The sequence below is a fragment of the Dermacentor silvarum genome, chromosome 2, assembly GCF_013339745.2.
Source record: "Dermacentor silvarum isolate Dsil-2018 chromosome 2, BIME_Dsil_1.4, whole genome shotgun sequence".
Taxonomy (NCBI): Eukaryota; Metazoa; Arthropoda; class Arachnida; order Ixodida; family Ixodidae; genus Dermacentor; species Dermacentor silvarum.
Window position 1 is genome coordinate 170167623 of NC_051155.1, and position 14642 is coordinate 170182264.

The window sequence follows — 14642 nt, forward strand, 5'->3', positions numbered from 1 at the left end:
CCACGACCTCTCGGTCCGCGACGATAGATCGCCGAGCGTTTAACCCATTGCGCCACAAACGCATTTGCAGAGAGCTACACAGACGCGCCTTATATATCTAACTCTCCTCCGTGTACCCGCGCTCTTGCTCGGGGCGGTGCCGCCGCCTACGAGCAGAAAAGAGAAGTACTGCATTATGACACTAACGCGCACCGACAGTGAACGCTTCGGTGGTCTCAGCTCTATGACGCCTCGATGCCAGCATTCGAAGGGACGCTGGCATCAAGAAGCACTACCAACGCCACCTAGGTGGCGTTGGTAGTGGCGTTCACCGTACTCAGCACAGCGGAGCGTGGCCTCCGCAATTAGCTCTGAAAATGTTTCTGAAGTTGATCGCGGAGGCTGCAATTACGACGCGCTGTACGCGCTGATTTGACTCGGTGACGATTCAGTTACGTGCTTTGTCTTGCGCGTTGTATTAGTGTGTCAGTTACGTGCTTCGTCTTTCGCGTTGTGCTAGCGTGTGCAGCGTAGTGCAGCTTCCATATGCACGACGGTTGCTCATGGTCATCGACGTTGGTAGTCGTGATGGAGGAGACGTGCCACCAGGCGTCAGCGTGGGTGCATCAACGCCTAAGGGCGCTTTAGCCACAAAACACCAATAGACATTATATTTTTCTTTTCCCGGCCAATGTGGTATTACCACACTGCTCCTATGGTAATACCATAGGAGCAATGTATTTTTATACGGTTATTGCGAGTGAATTTTCGCCTGAAATTGGATATGACTGCAGAAGTGGGCTTTTACTAGTATTTCTAAAACTCGTAGCTTTATATTCCTGTGTACTAGCCTAAATAAGATTCCAACGACCCCCGAACAACATGTTAAGCCCCAGCCACATTGTAGGAAAAATGCATGCGGCACAGCGCTGGCGGTTCTAATGCGGTCGCGGCAGTGTGGCTGCACCGACTGGCTGTGGGCTGCTGTATAGTTGAGTCAGAAAATGGCAGCTTCTTTTTTTAACTTCCAGATGAACATTTTTACAGACCTTGAAAAGAAGAAAGTCCAGCGCAAACTGACGAGCTCTTTCAATGTTGCTGAATAAAAGTGCATTGGCTATGGTTAATGTGGCATCAAGTGATGCTGCTTTGCATAACATCTTATGTGGAGCACTATCACTCGACGCCTCATGAACCTTAGTTTGTCACCGAATATGCCTATTTTCATACATTTGGAGCATGCTTTGGGGAATACGATCTTCGGATGATAGGTTGTATTTTCTGATTCCATGAAGATCGTATTAACGAGACTCCACTGTAAATGGTAGAATCAGCCTTCGCTTAGTCTCACCTCAAGCTGTAGGCCTAAGACGCCAGGGAAAGCCGCCCAAATGTTTCGATTCCCACCTACCAGATGGTGCCACAGCATCTAGCACTGGCGACGCGGAATGCTTCTCACTGGCAATGACGGCATATTCAAACTACCTATACTAGTACACTCTGATTAAAACGTTCGCATTGTTGTACATTTGCATTTTTTTTAAGGGTGCATGATTGTACTTGACCAGGCAACAATGAAAGTTTGTGGCTACCTATTTTCGCGGTCCACGTGGTTGCACCATATCAGACTCGACACACTACAGGGTCACTTGTCGCTGTCACTTAAAAATCGCATGCCTGTGGTTGCCCCTTAAGTGTTTCGTGACAGTGCAAGAAAAAGTTACCTTTTCCATACCAGTAGAAAGCTGACAAGAGAATTATGTAGCAGCAACACCATTCCTAAGAAACAGTATGCTGCCTCCTTCACACCAATCAATGTAATTATTAACCCATGTGGCTTAGCACATGAAGTTTCAGTTTGCAAATTTAGATAGAATTATACAATAGACACCCAAACATCCGATAACTGCGTCAGCACGTGACATTAGGCTAGTTAGCCAATCATGGCTTGGTGGAAGAAAACAATACAGAATGAAAACAAGGATGAACAGAGAAGATACAAAACAGAAGTATTGATTACCAAATTGGTAACTTTCATAATACCATGCTACTACTGCACTGTCACAATAAACACTGCCATTTGCTAGCCAGTTGAGTTATTATGTGCCTTCTCTGTCTGCCCCCATTCCAGCCATTTGAGGCCGTGCTTTGTAGCCAAGAGGCACGTAACTATAAGAAATGATCACAGATAATGATCACAGATTTTCTGAGCCCCATGGCAGGCGCCACCAAGAATGGATGAACTGTGCAGGGCATTAAATATTAAACACCACTGTTCTGCCTTTAGTTTATTTAATAAATGTAACAAAATAGAGCTACCAAACCAGACTAGAAGACATGCAAACAAGGCATGTTTTTTTTTTTTTTTTTCACAATGTTAGCGACTTCCTGACAAGCAAATATATATCATTATACATCTCAGATCCCTCAAGCTGTGCTCTGGAGGTATATGCAAATTAACAAAACAAGAAACTTTCTAGGTGTTAGACTGACCAGAGTTGTACAACCGCCTTTCAAACCTCATTGCTGCACTAACGTCTAAAGAAAGTGATTAATATCAAAAAGATATAAACCTCCTAAAGACAACCAGCTTTACATGCAACACAATTTTTCTAAGGGCATGAGTGGTCGCCTAGGAAGCATGGCACTTAGCATAAAGTGAAACTTCACATGATGAGTGGTTTACTTCACTAAGTTCACCAAATTCTATTGTTGCAGCACAAACGAAACCCTCATGGCAGTATAACTATGCTCCATTGTAGCCAATCCTTTTTAGCTTTGGATGAAATTTTTCCTGATGCACAACACCACTAGTGACTGCTCAGAAAAATCATGCAAAGCAGAAAAAGACAAGTATTCAAGCAAGTCTTTAAAGCTGAACAGTAAGTCATATACAACATAAAAATTAGTAGAACAAAAATAAAATGTTGGTGATGAAGTGGTTACCAGGACAAATGCGTGAGTCAGATATGTTTATGCATTTTTACATGCACGTGCACTTAACAAGCAGGCAGCAGACAAGTGCAGATTATGCAGCAGCTTTTCTAATTGAAGCAAAGATAAAGTAGAACAGTTAACAAGAAAACATCCTAAAATAAAGATAACAATGTCTAACAACAGCCAATATATATACAGGTCCAAAAGAACAGGTGGCCTATCATCCCATGTTCACAGAACGAGAGAAATCACACCAGAGTGTCCCTATCAATGCACAACTGTGAAATGACTACACAAACTAAGTCTGACAACAGAAACAGGAAAACAGCATTTCCTTCAAAACAACATAAATTGCTGATTTCAGTTCTCTGTCCACCCTTGATATGCTGACATGCTACAGGCATTATGATTTAAAAAATTCCTAGATAACCACAGATAAAGATATCTTTGAAAATTTCCACCCAAGTAAGACCAATGTAGCCACCACACCTATTAAAAACATGTACATACATGCCAGTAACTGTATGCACCAGAGGAAATATTACAAGACCCAAACTCAATTACTGGGATTATTCCAGCCTCGTAACCAATAACTCAGGTCTCCATACAAGAATGCTAACAGTGATTGAAATTCTGATAGAAAACATTTCTATAAGCTACCAGTACAGTCAAGACATAACCTCAATGCCAGTGGTTGGTTGGCCCACCTTCTTAAGCTTCTCTCCAAACACTGATTATTTTAAAAACAAGCGTAACTTTTTAAACCTGTAACTTGCTTTACATAAAGCACACAGAGCAAACATTACGCTGCAGTACAGAGGTTATCACCACCACAATGGCAGCACATGTGAGCCTTCAGAGCCCCAACAGAAAAACACAGATAAGTAGCAAGGCACAGTTCTGAGAGGAGCTGTGCAAGAGTTTCGTTCCAGCCGTGCCAACAGTAACTGAGAACATTTCTAACAGGGACAGCAAACACAAAACAGAAAGGAGTGGATGACACAAGAACAAGCACATGCTTGCTTTGTCCACTTCTTCTAGCATGTCTTTGCTGTTCCTTGAAAAAACAGTGCAGAAGTTCACACTCGCATTGTGCTATACGTAAGGCATGTAGTGTGAAGCGGCGAGGCTGTGAGAACCTGCACAAATACCGCGACAGCAACAGAGCAATATGGGTAAGTAGCAAGGCACAGTCACAGAGGCCATGCAAGGAGGCAGGCAGGCAGGAAGGGCAGCTTGCACCGGAGACAGCAGCAGGCAAAGGAGGAGGACAGCGAGGAAGGCAGGAGAGAAAGGCATCAGCAGTCACTGTGATGCGCGTGGTGGGAGGCTCGCAGGGACATTGACGAGTCAGTGGAAGGGTCAGGAGAATGGGTGCCGAGCTTGAGCGAGCCAGCCGGCGGCTCGTCGCCACGCATGCCCTCGTCCTCAAAGCCACAAGTGGAGCTCGTGTCCCGCGGAGGACGGCGGTTGTTCATCTGCCAGAGAATGGCGCAGGGGGCAGAACTCTTGCGAAAGGGGCGACACCGGCGAGCGAGGCAGCCTCACCTGCATCAGCTGCTCCGTGGAGGTGAGCACATGGGCCAAGGGCAGGCAGCACTGGGGCAGCGTGTCCAGCAGCGTCGGACGGCTGTGCGTCAGCAGGGGCTTCATGAATCTAGGGGGCCATGCGAGTCAAGGAGGGTAGCACACACAAACCTTAGAGCTTGTTTCCTACACAGTCTCACAAAAAGGTGCATTCTTCATGTTCTTCATGTTGAAGAAAGCTCGAAGGGACAAGACGACTAAAGGACATGAAAAGAGTGATTACTATCTATGGAAGAGAGTTTTATTAGCAACATTTACATATACCGGGTGATCATTTTTAGGTTTTACAGAATTTTGAAAAATCACGTGTAGCAGATAGCTTAATTCCATTCCTTGAGCTGGAACTACATTCAGAGGCGGACATTACTAGCACACAGAAATACAAACACATATTCAAATAATTAAGAGAAATTTGCTAATTAACTTGATTAATTACTTTACGGCACATTGCAATTTATGAATTGAAACAGGTAAGTTCGCAAGGCATATCACTTAACATGAATTTTCAGGACGACACCAGTTACAAAATATCCATTGCCAAGTGTGCGACGAAATACAAGGGCGTTCTAGTTATTTTTGTGCTTCAATGCATAAAAAAAGTGCTTTGTTAAAAAGTAATTGGAACAGCAGTGCATTTTTACTGTGACTTTTATGGTGCATACTCAAAATTTGTTTCCAGTGGATATGACTCGCAAACCAACCAGTTACAATACGTCAATTGTAATATATGTTGGCAAAGTAATTAATTAGTTGATCATGTGTTTCAATTCCTCGTGCAAGTAAAGTCCACCTCTGAATATTCCAGCTCAAGGAATGAAATTATGCTATTTGATACAAGTGTGTTTTAAAAATTCTGTAAAACTTAAAAACGATACACTTGCCTGCTCGAGCATGAACCACAATGCACGAGCAGGCCAAAAGACTAGCTAATCAGCAGCAGGATCGAATGTGAGACTACACCCCCAAAATATCAGCCACTACAAAAAAAGAGGCCTCAGGAAACTTATCCAGGAAAATGATCTCATCTTTGTCCACACTGCTGACAAGCTGGTGCTGAGCATGACTATGCAGGCTTCATTCCCAGCTGCCACAGCTGCATTACTATGCAAGTGGAATACAAAAATGCTCGTATAGCGATATCTCAGTGTCCACTGAAGCACCCAAAGTGATGACTATTAAACCAGAGCACTTTGCTAGGTGTCACTCATAGCCAGACTACGGTTTTATGGTGTTAAACCTCACAGATTATGATTTTTTTCAAGATCTCAAACTAGTCGTCCAGTAAGTTTAGGACAATAAAGAAATCCTTGCATAAAAGATGAGGGCTAATCCATATACGTAACCTATTCAGTGCACAATTACAGAATCTTCTTCTTTCTGGAGTTTTACGTGCCAAAACCAATTCCGATTATGAGGCACGCCGTAGTGGAGGGCTCTGGATCAATTTTGACCACCTGGGGGTTCTTTAACAATGCAAGCACACGAGCATTTTTGCATTTCGCCTCCATCGAAATGTGGGCCGCGACCGGGATTCGATCCCGCGATCTCGTGCTCAGCAGCGCGCCTTAGCTGACTGAGCCACCGCGGCGGGTCACAATTACAGAATAATTTTTGAAAAACACACATAATGGCAAGTAAAGTTGCAGGTGGCCACCAATAATATAATCCTACAATGGCAACGCCTGGGTTTTCCCTTCCATTTTACAAAACTTTGAACCAATTTAGCTATCTGCACCTGCTTTGACAATACTGATTCTAGAAAGTGCTCAAAATACAAATATGTACAATCTCTGCAATCATCCACAGAATGTTTCAACCAATGTAGCAAATATATGGTTTGCTGTGTGGTTTAACAATATGCATAAAGGGTGACGCTCACTCTGGATGAATTTGTACAAACATCCTCAACAAGTAAAACTTTATTACAGTTAAGCCTGGATATAAGGAAATTGACAAATTCCCGAAAAACTTCGTTATAAAGAGGATTTCGTTATATGCAGGTTCGGCACGAAAATTCAAAAAAGAAACGCTTACCGTATTTACTCGATTCTAATGCACCCTCAATTGTAACGCGCACCCGTTTTCCGTTTTCGTCGAAGCACTCATCCTTGGAATGTCACACCAGGGTACCGGATGCGTGGACGCGTGTCATTTCGCACAAGCGCGAGGCATCGGAAATGAAGAGCGAGCGCCACGATGGCGTCGTAGCGTCGTATAGTGTTACAGTAGAACCCCGCTGTTACATTCCCGGGTGCTGCGTTTTCCTGGCTGTTACGTCGTTTACGGCCGGTCCCGGCACAGCTCCCATAGAACCCAATGCATTGGTAACCCCGCTGTTGCGTCGCAACTGTGGGACCGTTCCCGCATCATACGTTGTGAACTGCCACCCCATGCCGGCCCGAGCGGCCATTTTGACTTTTCAGATGATGATGATGTATGGTGTTTAATGGCGTAAGGGCCAGGTGTGGCCAAAGAGCGCCAGGCCAGTGTTCATGAGTTGACAATGGAGCAATGAAGTGTGAAAGGTAGACGTATTGTGGCTGACTTTTCATGTAGCTTGGCTTGGTGGCTTGACGATGGCATTGGTCGCCCAAAGTGCCGGGGGCGACAACCTATGACGTATTTTCGGTTTCCGCCAGAAAAAGTATGGCCCTTGAGATCCGTATTTGCTATATAAAGATGGTGTCTATGACGCGTTGTGGCCCTAAAATTGGTTTTGGCTCATAAATATTCCCTATAAAGTCCAAGGGCGATAACGCAGTCGCCGCGCGCCGTATGCTGTATGTGCGAGTGAAAACGTGCGAGGGGAGCCGACGAGCGCGTCTAAATCTCGCACACGCAAGAAATGCAGTGAGGAAGCGCGCCTTCTTTCGTTGCGCTCAAGGCACCGGCGAGGGAGCGAGGGGGGAGAGATAGCGGGGCGGCATTGTACTGTACTCTGACATCAACTGCGTAGTGCGCGGCGGCGCGCAAGCCGTATCTTGAAACCGATCTGCGTCGGGGCAAGTGTAGGTGCGTCGGCGGCTCGTAGCTTTGTGCGTGCTGTGTGTTCTCGGCGCTCAGTTTGCGTTGAAGCGATAGACAACAGCACGAAGGTCACTTCGCTCGCTTCTCCAGCGGCGCTTCCACACGCCGCCAGCGTCTGACAGCGCATGTCTGCGCTCATCGAGTGCGATGTGTCACAGTGTGTACCAGCGCGTCGGCAACATCAACTGAAAAAGGAGAGTGTGCCCGCTTGGCGGGCTAGGCCAGCTGCAGCAAGCGGCAGGATCAGGTTTGAATGAAGGGAGGGGGAAAGGTCACGCCCGCGGCGGCAAGATTGCCGGGTCAAGGGATGCAGGGCCGCCTCGCACACGTGCGGTCGCTTCGCATTCCGTCGCAGCGGAGAAGGTGCTTCCAGTTGCTGCTCGCGCAAAAATGACAAAATTTGGGGCGAAATCTTTAGGTTGTCGGAGGGGAAAATTCGTTATATCGAGGGGGTCTCCTGCTGCCACTTCGTTACATAGAGGTCTCAAATACATGTGCTTCTATGGAGTAACAGCGAGGAATAGAAAAACTTCATTATATCCAGGAATTCATTATATGGAGGTTCGTTATAAGCAGGTTTAACTGTATCTCATGAAACACACGCTCTGTTAAACTGTGCCAGTGATAAGAACCTTAAAAACATTTACACAAGAAGTCAAGACAGTTTTTTTTTTCACGCTGCCTCATTACGTGTTCTAAAACAGAGAGTCTCTGCAAACATGGCGAAACCACAAAGGATACTTGACGTCAAAGTTGTACCACTTGCGCACTAGCCAAGCCTTTTCATAGGGAGTCCTTGATTCTGGCTGTGGTGGTGGGCTCTGCAATTCTGGTGGTGTTTGCACCTGGCCAGCCTGAGTACAAGAAAATAATCCAGCAAAGGCATCATGTTTACAGCTGCCATAAAACAGTGCCATAACAAACGTTTCGTAACAGGTCCAGAGCTGCTTGCAATAATACAAAATTTCCTAAGACAGTAAATTAAAGCTTCGTGACGTTATTCTTAGGTATGAAAAAAGTGCAAAGATAAGACAAAGACAGCTTAAGAGTACTACATTAGTAGTACAAAAGGCCCCTAAAGAAATACAGCCGCTAAAATAAAACCGCTGTTGAACTGCTCAATATTAAATCAAAACTATAGAGATACTTTATTGCACAATAGGCTCATTTCTACAACACGCTTGCGCAAATCTAGCTGCTATCATCTTTGTTGAAAAGCACCTAACATTGAATGCAGACACCAACAATAACAAAGCCCAAACAGAGCTAGCCGTGAAAACATTTGGTTATATGCAGCAGCAGTAATATGGCCCTAATACTGTGATTAACGAAACTAAGCTAGTCCTAAATTCATTAAAATTATATCAATTGCAGCATCTCATTTGTTCCACATACAGCTTACCAACATGCATGGTGCCATTTTCTTTTCTTTCTCACAAGGCACTCCCGAAAAACATATGATTCTGATATTAGTCAACAATATCAAGCATTGCATGGTTAATATCATGCAGACAATTGTCAGCGAGCTGACTATGCAGGCACTAGTGCAAAAATTGCAAGCCACTGCGTACACCATTCACATGCTACCTAAGCCATGCAAAATTGAAGGCACTAGCATGCACCTTGACCAATTACAAGTTCTTTATCCATCCCTCTCAAAATAAAACATGAAATTTTTTAATTGTTCCGAAACTTAGAAAGTTAAAACACTACAAGCACAGAGGCATGCAATAACCAGCCTTTCATACATACCTTCTTGCAAAAGCTAAAATAATTAAATTTCTGCCTGATAATGTCTGACACCAAGGCAAATTAATACAATCTCATGAGTCCTTTACAGCCACATGCTTGTCAAACCATGGTTGGAGAGAGATTCAAGCTCAGGATACAAAAGCATGATTATGAAACATGCAACTTCAATGAGACCAGCAAATTAAGTATTGTTTTCGTGCTCCACGAGCCAGAGCTCAAATGCCTCAATGCCCGAAATTCAACTTATAAATGTGGTAGCATGGCAACCTACACCATGGACACAGAGTGCCCTTTGACATAACGTGCACAAAATATCAACTGAATCACAGTCATGTGCACTGCATACTTCCATTAAAATGAATATGCAGGAACCTTGAAAATCTGTCTTATCAATATTACCCTTAAAGGGCCCATTACTAGGCTTGAGCATTGCAAACAGATGAGCACTGTGCATAGATCATAGATCACACGGTGACAAGTGTGTCTTCAAAACAAAAGCCCACAAGTCCTCCTTCTAAGAGGAGCAACTTTCCTTGCCAGAAGCAGATTCACTGCACTAATAGCCAGCAGCAGCCCAGACAACTCAGATTCTCGTAAAACACAGAGTGCACAAAACCGAGAGATGGGGATTGTGACGTGAACATCGCATGGGCTCTGGCCTCCGATATCGGAGAAAGCAACGCAATGGGAAAGAACTGCTGTGGGGAGGATTTCTCCCTTTCTCGCTCCATCACCTGACAACATGTCGTATGCTTTCATCTCCGCTATTACTGAACTCTTTGTAAAAGTTATTGTGGCAGAATGCTCCCTGGATGGCACTATACAACTATATATATATATAAAATTTTGAGTAGAGCCTGGAAAAGGGTTCTTTAAAGGGGCCCTGAAATACCCCTCGGGCTTGGTGAAATATAGTCCACGGGTTGTATACGCTGCTATGAACATCTCAGCCAAGTTTTCCTGTCGTACGTGGTGCGTGGAGCTTGCAAGCGGAGCACGAAGTCAACTTTCTCTCAAACGCTCGCTTTGCTCCTCGCTCTCTTCTGGATACTTTATTTCATAATAAAGCGGATTCCCATACGGAGTTACTATTGCTAGCTGCAGTCGGCTATGCAGTGTAGATACCGTGGCCACCGCAGGGTGTCGCCATAAGTCCACTGGCCAAACGCACTGCGGCTCGCTAAGGACAACCGCGTAGGCTTACGTGTAGCGCGTCATAGGCACCAAAATCGGAAGTCGTGGCGTCTACGTTAACAACCAAAATAAAATTTCAACTACGCGCCACAGTGACATTTATAAGGCGGAGGGTTGTGGCCATGCTCCACTCCACCGTAGCCTTCGCAGTGCAAGGCATTGAGGAAGGAATGGGAGAACAGCGGAGGCTGTGTTCGATTGCCAATAACTCTGCTTCTGCTGAATGCATTGAAGTATTTTTTGCGGCAAAGTATTTCTGAAATAGCCTATTTTCATTTCAAATGCCCCTTTAACAGAGGCATACCAAATTTATGGCAAACTAATGAAATGTCCCTGAACTGTTCAGCTCATCATAGAATGCTGCTTAACAAAGTTTAACTTTAAGACAGTCTACTTTATGCACATTCCCATCAATGCAACTACACAGCCCTTTTGTTGTGCATAAAATGCTTTTTAAAGGTGGCCACAAGCTCTTATAAAGTCTTGCACCTTTTGCACAATCATGCCAAGACCCCCCAATCTCGCAAAACCTTAAAAGATTATGCTGGCCACTTGCCAGAAAGAAAAAAAACAAGTGAAAGACAATTTTGCGCTACTGGTCAAGCTGGAACCTGCATGCTCAACTCTTCAAATCTGACACTGTCACTCTAAGATAACAAGCAAGAGATGCCTTTCAAGGACCTAGTGGTTCCTGAAAAGTAGAGCTGGACATGCCGCAGGACAAAAGAAGCCTCCTAACAATAAAAACGAAGTCTGAGGCAGCCACTACTGATCACTTATAAATTATGTTGCAGCGATAAAGATGGTGACCAATGCAAGAAGAGTAAGTGGTCTCAAGCCAACAAAAAAAAAAAAAAAGAGGAAGAGGAGGAACTGAGCCAGCTGTGCTGCAGCTTGGCATACCTGCCAAGGCCTGAGTCCAGGATACAGCCAAAGCAGAAACAGCAAATTTGTCATTTTTTAAACTACAATTCTTATCCTCTCGCTTACAAACCACAGTCCCACAAAACCTGCCCCATCTTGCCGCAAACACAAGATGGTAAAAAGATACTGTGCAAAATAGACAAGATGGCAGCCAGCATGCTTCTCGCTTATCGCCCTCGTCCGTTTTGAGCAGCATCTTTTTCTTGAGCATTACGAGCCAACTAGCCCAGCATCAAGTTTTAACAAGATGGTAAGTTATGCACGTTGATGGTGTAGCAGCATTTTATGCTTACGCCTGCTTTGAGGTGTGGTCTAGCCCATTACTTTTCCTACCACCTTGGAAAGAATGTCTGCCAACTCACACAGGCTCCCCCAGATAAGTTAATACACAACAAGAACCAACCCCTGGAAATTAGTTCGCATAAACCCGATGTAACTTGAGTTACATCAGTCTTCACATGGGCAGGCAGGTGAAGTCGGATAGAAACATTACCGACAAAACCTTTTTTTTGTCTTCACCATCTTGTCTGTCAGTTTGGCAGTAAACAAAAACACATTATTTATAAAGGTAAACAAAGACTGCAGTAAAAATCTTTTTTTTTTTTTTTTTTCACGAGAAAAGCAGCAACGCAGTTCACAGTCAGCATATATGGTATGTTAGAGGGGGTCCTGAACTACCCCTCAGGCTTGGTGAAAAAACATAGTCTGTAGATAGCATACGCTGCTGTGAACATCTCAGCCAAAAGTTTTCTAGTTGTGCGCGGCCATGAAGAGCTCTGGAGCTCCACATGCTGTGCACAACTTTTAGCAGAGTGCAAAGTCACCTTTCTCTCAAACACTCTCTTTTCAACAGAAGCCTGCGCCTCACTCTTTTCTGGACACTTTATTTCGTAATATAGCAGATTCCAATACATGGCTGTTATTGGCCAGAAGGGTGTTTGGATCAGCGTGCTTCTTCCTACTGTTACTAGTACAGTAAAAGCTCGATGATACGAATCTGACGGGGTCACAAAAAATATTCGTATTAGCCGAAATTCGTATCATCGAAACACAATTAAAACTACTGTCTAATCTCGATAATTCGAAGTCGAAGAGGCCCGAAAATTTGTTCGAATTAAAAGGACGTATTTTTGAAGTATTCGTGCACCATAGCACGATGAACGAACGGTGCGAGTCGTGAAATATCACGGCGCGCAAGCGCATAGCAAGCGCGAGCCACGAAACGGCCCACGCCGGCTAACGGTCGCTTCCCGAAGCTTCAGGGAGCGAGCGGGCGGCGCCGGCACACGGGTGCGCGCGGAGGCCGTCGAAGGTGAGGGAGGAGGGCGGCAGGGAAGCGGATTTGGCCGCGTCAACTCCGCCGCTTCGGTGGCTCCCCTCGCCCTCCCTCTCAACTCCCTCGTAGCTCTCTCACCTTCGACTCCGTGCGCACATCTCCGTGCGCGCCCGCCGCCGTGCTGGTGCCAGCTTATTTTAGCCGCCCCCTGAAGTTTCGTTTTCTGCCGTTATTGGGAAGCGAGCGTTTGCGGGTGTGGCAGTTTCGTTGGCCCGACTGTGCCTCCGCCGCTGCTTCCCTCTGCGCTGCTGCCACAGCGTGCAAGGTCAACATGTGACTAGAAAATAGAGGAGAAGGGTTCACTGCCATTTTATCCGCGTGGCTGAGACGTCGGCACTAGTGTGTGTGCTAGAATACGGTTGTCTAGAACACTCTAGTCGGCACGTACACGCTTGTTCCGGCGCGATGCAGAAACGGCGACCTTGCAATTTGAGAGAGGGTGAAATTTCCGCCGCGGGTTCTTTTTTTTTTCCCCATTCCTTCGCGCGCAGCATTGAGGGGTCTCTCCTGAGCTTTTGCTCTATGGCAGTGTCGGAGCAATGCCGGTCGGAGGCGCCGCCGCGGGATTTGGCGCGCTGCTAATAGCATTGTCGGTGCGCGGTATGTTCGAAATAAGCGTGTTCGAATTAACGAGATTCGACTGTAGCTAAATTAAAGAGTCAGAGGTGAACTCACTCAGGCACATGTACGTAAAAAGCATTTATTTCTTGAAGCGCCACCGCTTCAAACTCTTCGCGCCCATTTGCGGAGTCCGCGCTGTCCGGCGCCGCGCCTCCGCACCAAAAGAGAAGGAGAGAAAGCGCGTGACTGCGCGCTGTTCTCTTTCGCGGCCGTCGGTGGGGCGGCGTTTATTCGTATCAACCGACGCAGGCTGAAAATCGATTCGTAACAACCGTTCTCTAGCACGTTGCAAAGTAATGGGGCTCAGCCGGGACCACAGAAAAATTCGTATCATCCGGAAATTCGTATTAGCCGTGATCGTATCATCGAGCTTTTACTGTATGTATCATTATTGACGCAGTTTAATAAACATGCTAAAGTAAAAATCTGTTTTCAAATTTCGATAATAATTACGTACTTCCGGAAGAAGCCAACTATCGTCTGCTCAGGCTCGGCTGCGGCTTCCCACGTAGGAATTTAACTTTAGCCACCCTGCTTATCGGTGTCGTTGCCGTCAGGTCACACTAATTTCGACTACTTTTGAACACTGAACTATCCTTGTACCAGGCAAAACTTAAGGTCAGACCACACGCACGCTTGCCAGTGCGTACTCACTCCTGACTGCTCCTGTCTTGGCAGACTTCATTTCGTATTGAGCTATTGATAGCGCTTCAAAATGCACAAGGTGGATGTGGCTACTATCTGATGGTCAAGCACGTGGAGGACAAAGCCAGTCCGCACTACATAGCACGGCCAGACTGAAGCATATGAGTGCGAGCACGCACTCACGCCCTGTTGTTCACACAGCAAACACTGTGCATGCGCACTATAGTTGCATGTAGCTGCAGTCTGCTACATAGCGTAGATACCACGGCTGCCGCGGGGTGACGCAGCGAGTCCACTGGCTGAGCGGGCTGCAGTTCGCTGAGGACGACCGCGTTTGGCTTAGGTTCGGCGCATCGTAGGCGCCAAAATCGGAAGTAGTGGGGTCTACGTGAACATCCAAAATTAAATTTGAACTGCATGCCACGGTGACGTTCGGTAGGCGGAGCGTTGTGGATACACCCCCCTCTGCTGTAACCTTCAGATTGCAAGGTTTTGAAGAGTAGAAGCACCATGAAGTGGGTGTTTGATTGCCAATAAGACCACTTCTGCTTGATGCATTGAAGTACTTTTTGCGGCAAGGTATTTCTGAAATAGCCTATTCAAACTTCAAATACATTTCTCTACTAAGTCTACTTCGATA

General features: G+C 45.7%; 1 protein-coding gene across 9 annotated transcripts in view; it reads right to left on the reverse strand.

Annotated features, from left to right (window-relative positions):
• LOC119442095 (sodium/hydrogen exchanger 7) overlaps nt 1-14642 on the reverse strand; it is a 69400-nt gene that overhangs the window by 25005 nt on the left and 29753 nt on the right. For 8 of the 9 annotated variants that reach the window (XM_049661893.1, XM_049661894.1, XM_049661891.1 and 5 more), the window contains 2 exons: nt 8272-8384; nt 4465-4573 (listed from right to left, as the gene is read on the reverse strand). In XM_049661893.1, coding sequence (XP_049517850.1) covers nt 4465-4573; nt 8272-8384 — 222 coding nt within the window. Of the gene's footprint in view, nt 1-2252; nt 4395-4464; nt 4574-8271; nt 8385-14642 lie in introns of those variants that run through there. The other variant, XM_049661890.1, reaches the window with a different exon arrangement.